This window comes from Sinocyclocheilus rhinocerous, unplaced genomic scaffold (genome assembly GCF_001515625.1).
Source record: "Sinocyclocheilus rhinocerous isolate Xijiao unplaced genomic scaffold, SAMN03320098_v1.1 scaffold14, whole genome shotgun sequence".
NCBI lineage: Eukaryota > Metazoa > Chordata > Actinopteri > Cypriniformes > Cyprinidae > Sinocyclocheilus > Sinocyclocheilus rhinocerous.
In genome coordinates this window covers 32,084-52,166 of record NW_015629561.1, presented here as the reverse complement: position 1 = coordinate 52,166, position 20,083 = coordinate 32,084, and the positions used below count along the sequence as shown (strand labels likewise).

At 36.7% G+C, this 20,083-nt stretch overlaps 1 protein-coding gene across 10 annotated transcripts in view; it reads right to left on the bottom strand.

The window, feature by feature from the left end:
• LOC107739264 (pleckstrin homology domain-containing family A member 6-like) overlaps positions 1–20,083 on the bottom strand; it is a 97,341-nt gene that overhangs the window by 56,778 nt on the left and 20,480 nt on the right. For all 10 annotated transcript variants that reach the window (XR_001639980.1, XM_016551303.1, XM_016551299.1 and 7 more), the window contains exon 2: positions 168–251. Coding sequence is in view for 8 of the 10 variants with exons in the window: in XM_016551299.1 (XP_016406785.1) it covers positions 168–251 (84 nt within the window). In the remaining 2 variants the exon portion in view is untranslated. The remainder of the gene's footprint in view (positions 1–167; positions 252–20,083) is intronic.

Below are 20,083 nucleotides of genomic sequence, written 5' to 3'. Positions count from 1 at the left end.
TTTTTTGGAAACCGGGAAATCCCCCCCCCCCCACAAGTTATTTTTCAGAATATAAAGTTCAAAAGAACAGCTTTTATTAGAAACAGATTTTTTCCCCCCACAGATTTAACAAAGGCAGTATAAAAGCAGCAGCATATTTACAAATGAATAAACAAAAGATCACTCACAGAAAGGGTTTCAAAGGTCCGTTCTCTTCTAGATGTGTCTGGATCACTTGCTGGTGTCCAGCTGTTCCGTTAGGGTCATTTTGACTGAATAGAAAAAAAGAAAAGAAAAAGCTGCTTAGGATTTCATTGACAAACGCGTTTCAATCCATCCACAACAATATTTCAAAAACTGTGTCTGGAAGAATATCAAGCCAACAGCAGCTGGAACTTATTTTCCATTTGTTTAAGATGCTCCACAATTCATTCTTGTGGCTTAAAACCTGTTTCACAGCAGGCACATCCCTTCTTTATTAATAATTCAGCATTACAACATCAGGTCCGATCAATACATGGCCACTTTCTTTGTAAGTCCATACGAGATAACTGCTGTGGAAATTAATGGCTGTCAGCTCTTGTGAAAGAGTGTGTTAAGTGTGGACAGCTTTGCGCTCAATGTCAAAATATCAACAAGAACAGTTCTAGCAGCATAACATGTCAGAGTTCTTATACACCTATTATATTGAGTCTATATTCAGAGAACACATGTCTTTTGTCCATATACAGTGCCTGAAGCCTGGAGTTCAACTTCCTGTCACACTTTCTCTGACCTCGGCTCGTGTGTACTCCCTGTGGATGTGCACTTGTAACTTGTCTCTCGGGTGTAAATCCTACAAGTGTTTGCATTGCTGCATGTCACTTTCCTGGCTATTGATTTTACAACTGCTGAACAGGGAGCAAGCAAATACATTTTCTCATTTTCTCTGTGAGGGTTTGGTTAACCTGTTTCACTCAGAGAGCCATGAATGCAGAGACATTCAAACTAGCATTTAGAGGAGATCCAGGCCATAAGATAAAATTTTAGTCATTCTATAGTTAGAGTAAAGTGAAATTTAAACTTGTTTTGCTTCAGGAACCAGATTTTACATTGGACAAGTGCAGTGTTGTTATTGTGAACTAAAACTAAACTATTAAAATAGTTTTTGCTAATTTAAATAAAGCTGAAATAAAATAAAATTTAAATATAAGAAAAAGAAATGAAGAAATTGGAAAATTAGAAACAGACTAACTTAAAATAAAATAAGTTTACATTGTTAAGTAAAAAAATTACTAACACTAAAACTGAAATAAAAATTAAAGTTTGATAGAAATATTTGAAAATTAAGTAATACAAATAAAAAAAGATAAAAACACAACAAAATTGCTAAAATAACAAGTGGTGACCCAATACAGCACTAAAAATATTTGAGAATGAGAGCATGTTATACAACCTATCCATGTTGGCATCTGTCTAATTTAGCTAGCTAAATCAGCTAAAGCTAAAAGTATTGGACACACAGCCTTGGACACCGACAGCAAACTATATAGTGTTTTCTTCTCCCTTATAAACGTTTATGAACATATTTAAAATGTTACTGTAACGATGCAGGATTATAGTATGTGGCTAATTGCATTTCATTATTTGCATAATTTAGCAATTAATTTTCCTTGTTGTCTTCAAGTCATGGTAAATGCAAATAAGTGAAGGCGATAAATTTAATGCATTTAATATTATGGCTGTCACATGACAATGATGATCAACTAGCTAGAGTTCAATCCATATTTAAACCAGACATCATTGCTAAGCTAACATGACCTAATGACCGCTGTAAGGCTTTTCACACTATGCTTAACCTGGGGTTAAAAAAAAGCTAACCCAGGGTTAAGGCCACTATGACCTTAAGTAAATAAATATTTCACATTTTGAAAGGGGGTTAGCAGCGCTTTTAACCCTGGGTTATGAAGTCCTGCTAAATGTTATGCTAACTTGATTCGAAGTGCTAAATGTCTACATTTACACAACTGGGAGATTTTTGTTCACAACAACATTAACTAAATTTGATTAGTTCTTGCAGTTGCTAGCTACTGTCTGAACTAAAGACACACTACATGTATATTGTGAAGGTGCTAGCATTTTACGGCGAGTTAGTTAGCAACCAACAACCAATCTTAAACTTAACAATTCTTGTTGCATGAAATATTCATGTGCAGTTGCATAAACTTTTGTGCTCTGTTTAATTTCATTACCAGAGAAAAGTTTAAAACGTAGCCAACATTACTAGCGAATTTATGAGATGATAATTCCACATGAGTACAAGTCACATACTTCAATTTGTCCAATAATATTAACCTTATAAATATGCAAGTAAGAAACTTAACCCCAAAGTTTATACATCTGAAATCCTGACCCCAGATCAACGTGTTAACCAATGGCCATCAGTTAACAATTTCTTGGCTCTCCTGAAAAGACACTAGACTCGAGACCCTTATATTCATCTTGCTCTTGTCCTATCATTTCAGTTTGATGGTATTCCTACATACAGCAGACTTAACTCTTCAGTGTTGTTTAAGTAGGCCATAGAAGTACACTCGAACAACATGCCAAATTCTTGGCATCAACCACTTAAGGACTACACAAACAGAACACAAACTGTGCAGTCTCTGTATACACAGACACACAACACACACGCGGCCTGATAGGTCAGGGACAAGAAACACAAGCCAAGAATGCACTCATGCTGAAGGCATCTACCTCTTGACACCAAAAAGGTACATATATCAGAGCCCAGCGCTCCATATAACATCAGAGGACAAACGCTTAGATAAATCTAGCACAACAGCCCAGCCACCAAAATCAGGTTGAGGTGTGTGAGCGTACATGTGCGTGCTCCAATGTGGTTTTGCAAGTGAGCACGCCTGCTCGTGTGTAACCTATAAACCTACATAGAGGCACCAGTCAAAGAGGCTCATAAACGTTGCTAATATGACCACTAATCAATGCTTGAGTCGTTAGCGAACAAGAAATGATTTAGCAGCATCAGAATGGAGCTTATAAAGGCATCAACACTGGAATCCAGGAAGGACACAAATGAGGTGTCAACACAATTCAAACTTCACGCGAATAAACCTCAATATCTCGTAAAGATAGTCCATGGGAAAGCTGGCACTGCATTGCAGTCCTGCCTGACCTCCAGCTCAGAGTTTCCCCTCACACCGCTGTCTGCTGCTATAAACTCGTTCCCAACATCCTGCCTTACCTACCTCACTCGCCGGTCCGCGCGGAACTTCAGCATTTTCCTCCGGATCAATCATATAAGTCAGTGGGATGAGGCCAGGTGGAGAGAATAGCAGTTTTGTGACGCCGACAACAGCGAGCTTTTATTGCAGGAGCTGTAGGGTGTTGGATACAATAACTGCTGTCCTCTTTTCTCTCCTTGAGCATGTGTGCTGTTGCCAGCCAGCTTCACACACACACTCTCTCTCTCTTTCTCCCTCACTGGCTCAACCTCTATATCTCATTCTGGCTCTCTTGCCTTCTAGATCTGCTCGGCTCAGCTTATTTGGTTACTGGTTTCGTCCGACTCTCTCTCTCTCTTCCTCACAAACACACGTGGGGCCTCCTATCACAAATCAGATTGAGATGTAGATGCTACCCCCAAGCCTAACTGAGGAGAAGTCATGACCAGAACTCCCCTGGGATGTCCATCACAGCCTTGGCTGTGGTGAAGGGGAGTGGCCGAGGCAAAAAACAAAAGACGCTATCCACTCAGGTAGACAGCTTTGCATCTGTACCAGCCCCTTGTCAAACCTTACCCAGAGACACACACATCACCTCCACATGGAAATAATTAGATCTGTATCTCACACTGAGACAAGCTCAGCATTAAAAGCACTAAGTCAGACGTATTAAAATGTCACTTTGTCATATATACTCAATTCAGATTGAATTTAATTGTCTATGGACTAGGGTTGGGCCGATAGATGATGCATCGTCCATCGCCGATGGCTGACAGACATTACGATGTTAACCTGACACGATGTTTCACTGTAGACATCGTCCGATGCCAATTTGGTAGACATTGTCCAACACTACTATGGACATATATCCGACCATATTCCCTCACTCTAATGACTCATTTATCTTTGAGTAAGGGGTAACTGCAGAAAAAATACTTAATTGGAAATAAGGCAACTATCACGATTACTATTTTCATCTGCTGGATGATTAAACGATAAAAACAATAAAATAAAATAAAGGAAAAAAATTCCATAGATTTACAGTGAGGGTGGGACGTATGCCATATCTAGACACCAGAATAAGCCAACCTATTTTAAAGGGGAGGTCTAATGCTATTTCATGCATTCTGACTTATTTACACTTTTAAAGAGTTGGATTCCCATGCTAAACATGCATGACATCAAAAAGGGCTGAATTCCTTGTATGGGCACTTTTCCCGGAAGAGCACACAAACACATCAACCTGAGCAAGAGCAAGAGCAAGAGCATGCCCATCAACGTGCTTCATTCGGGTTACGGAAGTCGTCGGCACCAAGAATACACTAGTGACCATTTTGCACCTTAGCAACCATCCAAAACATCCTAGCAGACATCTAGCAACTACCCATCACCCTAGCTACCAACAAGAATACACTAGCAACTACTTTCCACCCTAGCGACCATCCAAAACATTCTAGCAGGCATCTAGCAACTACCCATCACCCTAGCAACCAACAAGAACACACTAGCAACTACTTTCCACCCTAGCGACCATCCAAAACATTCTAGCAGGCATCTAGGAACTACCCATCACCCTAGCAACCATCAAGAACACACTAGCAACTACTTTCCATCCTAGCGACCATCCAAAACATTCTAGCAGGCATCTAGAAACTAACCATCACCCTAGCAACCATCAAGAACACAATAGCAACTACTTTCCATCCTAGCGACCATCCAAAACATCCTAGCAGACATCTACCAACTACCCATCACCCTAGCAACTATCAAGAACACACTAGCAACTACTTTCCACCCTAGCAAATAGCCAAATTAAAATCTATGCTCTCGTTTAAGGATTTGGAGATAGTTACTCATGCCTTCATCACTTCCAGACTTGATTATTGCAATGCGCTTTATATGGGTCTCAATCATTCATCGCTGAATCGCTTGCAGTTAGTCCAGAACGCAGCCGCGAGGTTGCTGACTGGTACTAAAAGGAGAGAAAGCATTTCTCCTGTCCTAGCATCTCTTCATTGGTTACCGGTGCAGCATAGGATCCATTTTAAGATTTTATTATTTGTGTATAAAGCATTAAATGATCTAGCCCCATCATACTTGTCCGAACTTCTCAGCTATCAGCAATCCTCTCGCTCTCTCAGATCCTCTGATAAACTTTTCTTGCATATACCTCGCTCTCGCTTGAAATTTAAGGGGGATCGGGCTTTTTCTGTAGCCGGTCCTCGACTATGGAACAGCATACCTCTGGACATTAGATCTGCGCCTTCCCTTCCTGTTTTTAAATCCCGCCTGAAGACTTATCTGTATTCCTTGGCTTTTGGATGAAATGTATGTTTGTGTATGTTAATGTGTTTTGTATTGATTATGTGTTTTTGAGTCATTTCTTTTTATTCTCATAATCTCTGTATTTACTTATTTGTATATGTACAGCACTTTGGCATACACTAGCTGTTTTTAAATGTGCTATATAAATAAACTGACCTTGACCTTGACCTAGCGACCATCCAAAACATTCTAGCAGGCATCTAGCAACTACCCATCACCCTAGCAAATGCTCAGAACCCCCATCAACCATAAATCAACCACGTAGCAACCCCATCGCATTCCCCATGATACCCTAGCAACCACTAAGAACATCCTAGTGACCACTTTACACTGTGGCAACCACCCACCACACTCTAGCATTGTGACAGTCGTTTTTATACAGTCAAGCACCACTTGACTAGTTATATCATAGTTTTCAAGTTAACTGTTTCTGTGCAGCTGAGATAAACAGAGCCCTTAGTGACTCTGGAAAGATTATTATTTAATATCTCTTCCATAGTGTATATCAAATCTGAACTTGATCAATAAGAAATTAATTGTATCCGTCCATGTAGATAAAAGAAGCCTGTGGCATCTGCTGAGGTCAGTCTTACGCATTGCCACAGCGAGGTGTGTCAGAGCTGTCAAATCCACTAAACACACAGCGGTCGTCGCTTCAGACACGGGTCACGACGAGGCGTTCCCCATAGCGACCCCTAGAGGACGCAGTGTCTCGTTCCCCTCAGGGAACCATGGTTACATAAGTAACCTGAGACGTTCTTCTATCCGTGGGCCTCAATTATAAGTGGTCTCACCAGATGGTCTCCATACCGCATCCCCCGCTGTGGACAGATATGATAGGGACACGTGCAAATAGGAGGAGGCAGATTACCTGCCCCTCTGAAGGGATTACCTACATATTGATACCCCCTCCTCACCCATTTCAAACCTTCATATCCATCTCTTGCCTTCTTTAAATTATGAGTTATGAATATTTTAATTGAACCCTTGAATATTTAAACTAACCCTATAGATTTCACATTTAATCATTTGCATTCCAGCTAATCCACGTTGTGTTTTGTAAGACGTCAGCATTCATTCCTCAGCTATTATCCTTTCTTAAACCTTGGATATAAAGAGCGCACATTCATTCAACACTAAGACAGAGTTGGTATGGAATGTACCATATAAGCTTGTAATGTGTCTGGTTTTTGCTGTACAGAACGACACGTGGCATGCCGAGTCTAAGCAGCACTTCCATTTGCTAACAATTTACCTGCTGCGTTTGTGCTGTTAAAAGAACGTCTTTCTATGCTGTGAGAGCTACACACTCAAATTAAAAGCGACCTTGCGGTGAAAGAGTGAAGGTCAGCCAGAGAGCCAGTTTGTCATCTGTGCTTGCGGGACTCAAATGATTCGCTGTCTCCACGAAAAGCGCCCACTCAGAGATCATCTGGGAACACCACAGACAGACTTAAAACAATATGTGGTTTATGTTTTGTGCAGGGGTGGAATTATGATTATGGTTATGAATTATAATGTCTACTCATTTAGATTGGCAAGATGGAAATCTAACTGAGTGTTATTTTGTGAATAATGAGTCACAAAATAATTTTTGCTGTCAACACTAGGATTTGAAAATGGAAAAGAAGGCAATACTGTGGGGTGAGACCACTTTGAAACTATGGGATTTAATATCTAATTAAATGAAGAATCAGTAAAAATACGGAAACATTCTTAAATACTGAATTAAAAAAATTTCAATATTAATTTTAAAATACTCAAAACATGAGATTTAATGAAAAGAAAACATATTTATTATTATTTATAATTTAAAAGAAATAATTGTTAAAAATACAGAATACCAAATTAAAAATATTTAAATATTAATATTTAAAATACTCAAAATATGGGATTGAAAACAATTTAAGAGTTTACATTTTTTCATATTTTTTTTCTTATTTTGCTTAAAATATTTGATTATTATTATTATTTCTAAAAATAATATTTTAGATTGTATTCTATTGTTAGGTGCATTGATCATGCAGGTTTTACACATGAGGTTTTACATAAAAGTTTATGGATCTTGAGTTCTGCTGTCATTAAAAAAAAAGAGGAAAAAAAGACAGAAAACCCTGATAATTTTTTTGAATTAAAAATAATTTCTTCAAGAACTTTTTACTAAAATTGTCAGGCTGATAATATAATTTGCAACAAATTTATTTGCATTAAATTGAAAAGCACAAAACAGAGTGATCTCAGACTTTCAGACCTCACTGTATTTCACCTGTATATGTCAGATTTGAGTATTTATTACAGATTTGTGCACTTAAGACATTTAAAACACACCCAGCTACACATTTGACAAGTTAGCCCTGAACACCACCGCTGGTATTTCATGATCTACAGTGCTCCTGTAAAAGGAACCAGCGTGTTCTGGCTGCTGGTGTTCAGCACACTGACAGGTTTTCAGGTTTCAGCTGAGAGTAAAATTCAGCATTAGACCTGACAGTCTTGCTCCCCTACCATAGAAACAGAAACGAGAGGCATGGCACAGCGCTCTTAAGCTTCTCATCTTCCTGTCATGTCACAGGCAGGTCTGAAAAAGCATATTCAACGCAAAAAAAGTAGAGTAGGGAACTTCCTGGAATCACACTGGCTCACTCACCTTCATTAAACCATAAAGGGAGGAGCAATTATGCTGACAAATGTATCTGCGATGTCATCCTCCAGCACGTTATTAAAAAGATGCTAATTAGATGGAGGACTATGATGAATGGGACGTATGTGTATGTGCCTGTGCATATAAATGTGTGTATGCGTGTGCTTTCATTCCTTCTGTCATCACTACGAGATGATGCAATCGCAAGCCCCTCCTCTGACCTCAGTCCAGCCAAGATGGTGGCGGCGAGCAACATCACAATTGACACATCACAGCGACCACATCCTCACCGCCAGCATGCTTGCCAGAGGATGAGTGGGAAGAAAGGTGAGAGGGGGTTGGAGGGATGATAAGAGGGGAAAGAGGGAGTGTTGGGGGATGAATAATTAGACTTGAGTGCTGCCTCCAATGAGCTTGCAGCAGCAGCATCGCACAGCGAACCACAAAGCGATGAGCTCAGTCTTGATCATTGGCTGTTTTCTGAAGCTCACAACAGCAACATTTCCGCTGAATCTATTTCAATGATAAAGATGGAGTGAATGGCCTCCTAATGTTTGTCCATAGACATAGAATAGGTACATACACGCAAACAGATATAATGCATGACTTCATAGACAAAATGAATCATGGATAATAATGATATGACATAGCTTTAAATCATTTTACACCGTATTTGTTGTCTTAGAGGTGAGAGAAAAAGTAAACGTGGTGTTTCAGCTGTTTTCCTAGCAACAGCAATCCTGAGATCGCACACGCGTGTTCACACTCACATGCAATGACTCATCCCGCAATGAGGACGTCAGAGAGAGAGCTATTAAAGGAGGTACCACATACATTTACAGAAAAATACACCAGCTGGGATATATGTATAATGACAGAACATTTTTTGGTAAAACGTAAGGCAAAGGATGAATTAAGGTAGGATAGAGTGCAAAAAAAACAAAAAACATTATTTAACTTTGTAAATGCGATTATTTTGATTCTTATTTTTGTATCATTTTCAAGTAATAATACTGAAATTTCAAGATAATTTTACTTGAAGCACAACATTACAAAACAAAAAATTCCAGAGAATATAACTTAATTAAAATTTAAAAAAATTACCCCATTGGCAAATTTTTTCTTGTTCTAAACATGCACTACCGAGAAAAAAAAAGGTACAAAAGTTGTCACTGGGGAAGTACCTTTTCAAAATGTATTAATATGTACCATTTAGGTACTAATATACATGTTTTAGAGGTACAAAAGAATCCCTTTTGAAAAGGTACCGCCCCAGTGATAGCTTTTGTACCTTTTTCTCTGAGAGTGTAAGATTTGTTTAATGTTTTGAAAATCTCTTATGCTCACCAAAACATAGTTTTGAATAATAATTTCAATAAAAATACAGTAAAAACATTGTAAAACATAAGATTGTGAAATATTAATGCAACTTAAAATAACTTATCTATTTTAATATATTATATAAATAAATTAATGATTATATCATATTATATTAAAATTTACATGTGTTACATGATCCTTCAGAAATCATTCTAATATGCTGATTTGGTGCACAAGAATAATTTCTTAACATTATCAATGTTGAAAACAGTTCAGCATTGCTGCTTAATATTTTTTGAAAACCGTGATGCATATTTTTCAGGATTCTTTATATGTATTATTATTTTAAATCAAAATCTTTTGTAACTTTATAAAATGTCTTTACTGTCACTTTTGATCAATTTAATACATATTTGTTGAATAAAAGTAGAAATTTACTTTTAAAAAAAAGGTATTTTTAACAATAGTGTACACTGAACAAAATTAAGAGAGGATAATGTTTAAAACAAGAAAAACAACCGGAAGAAAAATGTAATTCAAAACATTCTCTGAAAACAGCTCTTATATGAGTTGAAAGGAAGACATTTTCTTTCAAGGTTGGGATATTAAAGCTTGGGGCTTTTGGGTACAAAAGACAAAAACTGTTGGGAAACTTATGCAACTTTGTTTTAAGAAAGTTTAGATATCTATAAAGGAAAACAAAGCAAATACTGTGTTTTTTGCAGCGAAAAAAGTGTGGGTGATCCCAGAGCAGCGTACAAATTTGCTGTGAGTGGCTGTCTTCAGGGGGAGGCATCATGGAAACTGATACAGGGAGTTTCCCACTACTTCCCTTCATGTTCTTCAAAGCTAAGGTTACATTTTTGAACTGCCAAGAGCTGCCCAGGCCTCAGTGCCTTCACCAAGTGTGAGCTCATAGCACAGAGAAAGAGGAGAAAAGAAAGAGAGAGAGAACAAGAGAAAGGAAGGCAGCAGTAATAAAATAAAAGAGCAGAGGTGGGGAAATTTACCTGTGTCTAATTAATGATGGAGGCTGCAGAGAGTATTGATTGTTAAGACTCACCCAAATGGATCAATGAATACTGGTGGAAAAGAACTGCTGACAAAGCTTTCTCTCAGGACTATCCTATTGAGTATTGTGCTCAGTGTGGCATGAGACCGTCCATTAAAATGCTTTTTCCTTAATGTAACAGCATTTAATACCCGACTTCAAAGGAACAGTTCACCCAAACATGAAAATCAGTCATCATGTGCTCACCCTCATGTCATGACAAACCCATATGCAGTTATTTTTCTGTGGAACATGAAAGTAAAACAATTTGAATGATCTTTATATCACCAGAGAGAGATACAAATATATATATATATATATATATATATATATATATATATGCATACAAGGAACTATACGAAGGTGAATAAATAATGTGCATGAACCATCCCTTTAATGCTCAGTCAGTACCCTTGCAATGAAAAGGTTTATGCTGCAAGCTATAAAGTAATGAAATCCTAAAGCTAAGGAGAAAAGAAAGAGAGAGAGAACAAGAGAAAGGAAGGCAGCAGTAATAAAATAAAAGAGCAGAGGTGGGGAAATTTACCTGTGTCTAATTAATGATGGAGGCTGCAGAGAGTATTGATTGTTAAGACTCACCCAAATGGATCAATGAATACTGGTGGAAAAGAACTGCTGACAAAGCTTTCTCTCAGGACTATCCTATTGAGTATTGTGCTCAGTGTGGCATGAGACCGTCCATTAAAATGCTTTTTCCTTAATGTAACAGCATTTAATACCCGACTTCAAAGGAACAGTTCACCCAAACATGAAAATCAGTCATCATGTGCTCACCCTCATGTCATGACAAACCCATATGCAGTTATTTTTCTGTGGAACATGAAAGTAAAACAATTTGAATGATCTTTACCCAGCTCTTTACAAAATGACCATATATGACTCCAGAAAGAGCTGCAAATATATATATATATATATATATATATATGTATATGTATATGTATATATGTATAACCTCCAGAGCTACAAAAGGTGCCATTTTCAGCTGGATAGGAAGGAAAGATTAGCAATAATATCTCCCTCATGCACACATATACCCGCAAAAAGATTTTCTATATATATGCATACAAGGAACTATACGAAGGTGAATAAAGTGCGTGCATGAACCATCCCTTTAATGCTCAGTCAGTACCCTTGCAATGAAAAGGTTTATGCTGCAAGCTATAAAGTAATGAAATCCTAAAGCTATACAGTTTTCAATAACTTCATCACTCAGACTTTATCACCACTGTCTGTTTGGTTTATTAATTTGATTGTTAGTAGTTTCACATAGCCTGCCACAGACTCAATAATTCATGAAGTATTAAACATGCGCACATAAACAACGGATAAATCACGTGGGTGAAACTGGCTCCGGTCCACAAAACACAAAGCTTACACGACAATTCGGTAAAAAGATTCACAGATCGGTCTTCATGAATATCCCTCCTGCTGTCCGGCAGACAGTAAATCTGTCAGACACGTCCTGATGACATCACCACTTTGAAGAGTAATTAGTGCCCACTATCAGGTTTGCTGGCAGAAGCTCAAATCCATCTCCCTCCCCCTCTTCCACGTACTCTCTCTCTCTTTCTATTGGAAATATACACAGATGGGCATCACTCTCTCCCTGACCAAGTCAAACAATACCTTCCAGAACATTGCTGAGCTATGCTTTCTTTGGTAACTGTGAGATTCATTGCTCAACAGTGCAGGTGGAACTGTGTGTTTACTTACGAAGAGACCTAGCAAATGTTCAGACTCTACACTGATATATGTGCATTCATGGTTCCAATTAAACAAGCTGCTTTATGATAACACTAATCATTATGTAATTTTTTTTAGTCAAATAATTGCGCCACATCACAGTGCTTCATTTAAACAGACAATAGGTGCCTCATTACAAAAGGAGGAAAGACAAACAGTCATACACACACACACCTCAAACGGTCTGTAATTACAGTTAGGATTGTCAGAATGAATAAAGCAGGTCTTCACTGCCCTGTCTGAAGCAGAAATCAGTCAAGTGTTAATGGAGGTGAAGGTGCTACAGTAAAATCAGATCAAGGGGAGATCTGGGTAATCAAATCCCTCTGTTGGCAAAAATTTTACTCAGCTTTTATAACTGCTCTACGACAGAATACTACCGTGTGTAGAATCATGGCCATACTAGGTCTTTCCCATATATGCACTACCAATCTAAAGTTTGGGGTCAGTAAGATCTCTTGAAGTCTCTTATGCTCACCAAGACGTTGCATTTATTTGATGAAAAGAACACAGACAAACAGCAAGATTATGAAATATTATTACAATTTAAAATAATGGTTTTCTACTTCAACATATTTTAAAATATAATTTATTCCTGTGCCAAAATTTTCTGCAGCCATTAAAGTCTTCAGTGTCACATGATCCTTCAGAAGTCCCTGTTATTGTCCTCTTGCATTATTGACAAACAGTATTGTATAAAGTGCTATATAAATAAAGGTGATTTGGTGCTCAATAAATATTTCATATTTTTATAAATTATGGAAAAATGTGTGCAGTTGTTATTTTATCAGGATGAATAGAACGTTTAAAAGAACGGCATTTATTTGAGATAGAAATCTCTTGTAACATAAATGTTTTTAAAGTCACTTTGGTCAATTTATGTGTCCTTGCTGAATAATAATACTGAATATTAAGCTGAGTATTAGGCCAAAACAATGGTGTTGAAGACAAAACTTGAAAGTAAGACTTGAATATCCTGTAAGTGTGCCTGTCTAAGTTTTATTTCCTTTATCTTTGTTGTCTATTTACAGTAATACCTGCATAAAATAATTTGTGACCAGTGCTGGCAAAATGAATCGCAATGAGCAAATTTTCAAAAATTAGTTATTTTTATGTTTACAATCTCCATTAAAAGACCTTTAAAATGATGTATATGATTTGTTGGAATTGACCAAAAAATGACTGAGCTACACCTGAGGCCCGTTTCAGAAAGTAGGTTAAGTGAAAACTCTGTGTGTTTACCCTGAAAAGAGGGAAACTCTGGGTTTTTCGTTTCAGAATGAGTGGTATGTCAAACCCGAGAAAGCAGGGTAAGTCAACAACGAGTTCAAGTTACAACTCAGAGTTGGTTGAACCTCTTTATTGAAACGGGCCCCTGTTTGAAGTCGACAGAGTCAGCAATGTCAATACTGAGAAAAATCAAGTTAAAGTTTTCTGAAGGTTCCAAAGCAAAATCACCTAGCAACGTTGCATCTTTTCCTCCACTTCTTTTCTCATTAATAATTACTATATTAATAATCACAATATAGCTATTTTTTATTTTATCTTTGTTATTAAAAACTTAGAACAAAGATGCAAATAAACATTAGAACAAATATAAGAAAGACACAAATTAAATAGTGCATAACTTTTTTCATCTTACATCAAAACAGAAGCATTCAAGTAAGAAAAATAAATAGGCTAATCAAATGTAAAAATCACTTTAGTGTATTCATTACCAATAAACTGATTATTAAAACTAAAAGCAGTTCAATCAAGAGCAGCGAGTGATTCCCTCTTTTCTTTTATTGTTAGATTAACATCAATGCGACAGACGGCTTATATATTAATACCTACTGTAAGCACGGATCTATTATAATGTTACACATCAGAATTTTTTCCCCAACAGTTTACCAAATGTTCACTTAAGACATAACGAATTATGTTTGCGTGAATACTCACCAAGACAGATATTTTGAAATTCTGTGTATGTGTATATCGGGATCACGCATCTTTATGTGCATGCTTCGGATGTGTCAGTCATCGATTGTTTTGTTTACATCAGCATGGTTTTGAACATCACATTTCACTGGTTCAGACTCATGCCATCAAGATTTCGCTATGAATATTCACAAAACTGGAATGCTGCGCTTTACAACTACAAGAAACTTGTGCTCACCAAAAAGGATTAATTAGCCTGTGCGCATTCCAACACATTTAGCCATACAGCACGGGTCACATTTACAGTATTATCCTATTAGATCAAAGCAAGTTTAACATTATTGTCTGTAATTCAACTAATAACAAAAAAATCTGGACACAAGCAACATTTTAACACCATGTTGTAAAAAAAAATAATAATAAAAAAATAATAATAATAGTAAAATAAATGTAAAATACAAAAAATGTAAAATAAAAATAGAAATAGAAATAAAACTTTAAAAAAAAACTTACCTTACATTATGATACGTAATATTGTAAGAAAAAGATGAAAAAGAAAGATTAAGCAAAAATGTAACAGATTTGTTTTGGTAAAATGTTCTCATTAGTCGTCTTTGTAACCTCTTGTGAGTTGCAGGATCCTTCCACTTAACCAGGGTTCATCAAGGACCTTGTACACTCTTGAGACAAGAGATTAAGAATGAGGCCATATCCTTTTAAGGAACACAGGGGAGTTAGCAAATCCCCCAACCACAAGACATGGCTTAAGACTGAGACTGGGGTTAAGGCAAAAAATTTAAGTACACACACCACAACTTCATATAAAGAATGCGTCCTTTGACCTGCATCTCAGACAGACAAACACAATTGCATGGGGTGTCTGAAGTGCACATACAGAGCTCAGCAAGCTAGTTAATACTGGATTTAAATTAGATTTGTAAACCTGAAACATATTGCCACAAACGCAAGCAATCAATAAAAAACAATTCAGTTTGATCAAGCAATATTGTTGGGAAGTGCATGGTTCCTGTTCCCCAAGGTGACAGCTATGTGGTTGAGTGCAGTTTTTAAAATGCATTTGGGACCAAATGTAGTAAAGCAATGGTTTATTGAGTTTATAAAATGTCAAATTCCTTCCAAACTTTGATTGTAAGTAACTGCCCACTGTTGTTTTCAGAAAAACCCTTTTCATCTACAAGTCTGATGCTTGTAGTACTTGTAATCAGTAGGGGAGACCAGGGGCAATTGTAACACACTTAATTCCTCCAATCAGAAACAGGCTACAATGATGACACTTAATCTGCACATGCTCAGTAGGATTCTCTCTCTGCCTGTGAAAAAGGAGCACAATCATTTCACCTCAGCAGAAGTTTTTAACAAAATACTGATTTTGAGGTATGAAAGTTATTTTTTGGATGTACAGTATTTTTTTTTCTTCTGCTGTCTAAAGTTTAGATGACTGCGAATTTAAACTTACATTTTATCTCTAGGTTATTGATAAAAATTTAACATGAACAACTTATATATAACCACGCTAATATAGGCGTGGCTAGCAATATACAAGATTTTATCATGGCTGCAACATCGGGGCAATTGTGAGCCACATGGCCCAGTGTAGGCACCTTGTTTGTTTGTGTTGACATTCTTTTCTGTTAGAAAATTAACATATTGAAATGCAAAACTACATTTAAAAATTATTAGTGTTAAACATTAAACAATGTGTTGCTTTTAAACCTTTAAAAAAAAAAAAAAAGAATATTATCTCCACATGATGTCATTGAGTTGACATGTTAATATGTCTATCTTGTATCATTTCATTAAAGTTTGGTTAAAGACTGTTCTTGACTCATCAGCTGATTAATGTATTTGAGTAAAATATATTTAAATAATATTATAATAATATTTAAATATATTTATAATATATAAAATATAATATTTAAATATTTGTAATATTTAAATAATTAAAATCTAGTTACCAATAGAGTAGTTGCCTAGTCTTCTGCAAAAATAGAAATAGACTTTTGCTTTTTGAATGCATATGTTGCCTGACATCTAAAATAATTTGAACCATATACAAAAAAAAATAAAAAATCTTAAGTAACATTATTAGATACTACAACAGTAAAGTGATTACTTTGAGGTAGGCTTTTATTTCAGATACAGTGGGTTAATATTAGGGGTGTGCACAAATAGTCGAATAAGTGAATATTCTATCTGTAATTATTATTTGAAAAATAAAAACACTAATCAAATTTAACTAGTTGCTTTGCTGACCGTAAATGCAGGGAATCCATGATAAATCCTAAGCACGCAAACAAAAAATTAGTTATAACTAAATGCACTGGGTGGCGCTGTGGAGTGTGTTAACAAGTTGGTTGTATTTGATCACAGAATTTCGTTGTCTGCCTTGCGAAGTTTGGAATTACTCTGATCAAAATGATCTTACTAAATGTAATAACTTTTGATCAAATGCAGGTAAGCGCAGCTGTACCCTGTAGGGATGTGCATCTCATGACTGAGGCCGATACGATACGCATCTCGATGCATAGCCAACGATATGATACATTAAAGATACATATGAAGCAGCTACCGATGCAATGCGATACGATTCACACCTGTTACGATGCAGTGCGATCCGATTTCAATTCGATTCAACACAATGCGATTCGATGCAATAATTTGAGAGAAATAGGCCTTTTGTGTACATAGAAAAAGTCTTAGATCTTTGAGTTCAGCTCATGAAAAATGGGGGCAAAAACAAAAGTGCTGCGTTTATAATTTTGTTCAGTGTAAATGAATCGGTTTTTACCGATGCAAATATGTTAGAAACGATGCATCGCGATATAAATGTCAACTTGTAGCCGATGCACGCTTTTTAAACTGATGCATCACATCGTTAACTTTTTATGCAGATGCACCGAGCGAATCGGGGAATCTTCCCATCCCTAGTACCCTGAGTGAGCCGAGAATAGAGCTTATCTGATAATGATTATTTTGAGACATTTGTTTCCTTTAAAGGGTTAGTTCACCCAAAAATGAAAATTCTGTCATTAATTACTCACGCTCATTTCATTCTAAACCCGCAAGACCTTCGTTCATCTTCGGAACACCAAATTAAGATATTTTTGATGAATTCTGAGAGCTCTCTGACCCTCCCATAGACGGCAATGTAATTACCATGATCAAGGTCCAGAGACGTAGCAAGGAGATCGGTAAAATAATCCATGTGACATCAGGGGTTCAACTGTAATTTTATGAAGCTACGAGAATACTTTTTGTACGCAAAGAAAACAAAAATAACGACTTTATTCAACAATTCGTCTCCTCCGCGTCACCCTGGTGCCATTTTGGAGAGTATCCACTGAATGTAAACAGCGTATGCTATTCTGTGTCAGCTGCGTCACGCTTAAAGTCTTATCACTTTCTGACATGCCAAGAGTCCAATCGAGCTGCAAGTTCATCCATCAAATTCTGACAGCAGCTTTTATATTTGGGTGGAGAGTAGAGCATTTGTCCTGAAAATTTACGGGTGTGAGTTCAGTTACAGAATGCAGTTGTGGCGCCTGTAAATAACCGTACTGTGTTTGAACGTAACCATATTAAGGACTCAAATACAGGACTGACAACCGTATTCTGCTGTTGCGTGAATGTGACCTTAGTCTCATATTTATGAGCAAAAATTACTGTGTATTTTAAGTTGTTTCCACTGTTATTAAGAAATTTTGAAAAAAGTGAAAAAAGTGCAAAGTGAGCTTTAGCTTCCACTCTCTGAAAAATCACTTGGATATGTGCCTAACAGCGCACATTTATCTAGTTCGAACATTTAAACTAACATTGTAATATGCTTGAAGTGTTTAATATCTATAGATTTTATGGTAACACTTTACAATAAGGTTCATTAGTTAACATTAGTTAACTACTTTAGTTAACATGAACTAAGCATGAACACTTCTACAGCATTTATTAATCTTAGCTAATGTTAATTTCAACATTTACTAATGCATTAGTAAAATCAAAAGATGTGCTTGTTAACATTAATTAATGCACTGTGCATTAACATGAACTAACAATGAACAACTGTATTTTCATTAACTAACATTAACAAAGATTAATAAATACTGTAATAAATGTATTGTTCATTGTTTGTTCATGTTAGTTAATACATTAACATAAACTAAATGGAACTTTATTGCAAAGTGTTACCTATTTTATTTTGAGCAAGTTGTGTTGATTTGAGAAAGCTAAATTGATCAAACGTGATCAACTCATTGTCTGGCGCTATCCGCTTGGTCGTCACTTAAAAAAAAAAAACTGAATTTAACAAACAAAAAAATGTTCCAAACATTTTTCTAAACTAACTTAAAGAAATGTGAAGAAATATAACCATTTGCCATTTAAAACAAAACTGAACTATTTTATTGGCTGCAACAGCAGCTGTGTTATGGGGAAGAGAGAGAGAGAGAGAGAGAGAGAAAGACATGGGCTCCAGTCGGACTCGGTCCGAGATTTCTGATAAGCTGTCGGACAAGTGCCGGGCTAGGGCCTAGATTTGAGGCCCGTGCAGGGCTCTAGCACTAACTGTTAACATTAAAAACTGGTGATTTATTATGAAATAATCAATTTTGAATACTAGAATAAATGATAGTTATGCTTCATTTATTCATTTTATCCAAATCTCACACATAATATATGTTTCCAGAGCTCTTTATGCTGTGGTGGGTTTTATGTAAACACATCTATAATAATTCACAGATAAGAATAGGAAATGTGCCCTGGTATTTGGTTAAAAAAGATTAAAATACACCCACGGCCTCAGTAATTTTTTCACATAATTTCCTCCGTGCACTTACACAAAGCATTATCACTCCAGAGCCGAGGCCAAATAGAAACTGCTGATAACATGTGGAAAAATAATTTGACTGTGAAGAAACTTAAATAAATTCAAAGCAGTTTAAAAGCACAACTTAAAGGGGTCATATGACGTTGCTAAAAAGAACATTATGTTGTGTATTTGGTGTAATGCAATGTGTTTATGTTAAAAAAACACATTATTTTCCATATAATGTACGTTATTGTTTCTCCTCTATGCCCCGCCTTTCTGAAACGCGTCGATTTTTACAAAGCTCATCGTTCTAAAAAAGCGAGGTGTGCTCTGATTGGCCAGCTATCCAGTGCGTTGTGATTGGCTGAATACCTCAAGCGTGTGACGGAAATGTTACGCCCCTTAACATACTGTGATGCCGTCTCCCAGCAGGACGAGACTCAGTCCAGCTGCTCTGCTCGTGCACATCCCATCATCGGTTCTCTTTTAGCAGTTCAGTCAATGTACTGTTAGGAGTAACTGAATAACTCGGGATATTGGTTTATTTCGCGTCAGAGGGAGTGTCAGGCACGTTTATAAACCTAATAACTTAAGTAATTTGTGGATTAGTGCGTACTGAAGACGCGAACCGTTTCAAACGATTCAGTTCAATTTGGTGAACTGGTTAAGATCCTAAGAAGATCCGGTTAAATAGAACGATTCGTTCGCGATCCGGACATCACTAGACGAGACAAAACCAATAAAACCCATTACAAACAAGGCATTTGTTGCATCCAGTGGGGACATAATTACGAATTATAATGACTTATACTGTCTTTTTACGCGTTGCGTATCGCGCTGCGTAAACATAAAACCATGTCTGCATTTGTGATAGGAGAAACAACAAACAACAAGCGTTACTCTACACTGCTCAAAACTCGCGTTTGAATCATCAGTGGCAAATCCTTCAAATGAAAACGTACTTACAGTCTGTGAGTCAGAACAGCCAGCATTGTAGTCTACTCTACCAGGATCAGGAAACAGTCCTCCATAAAATGTGC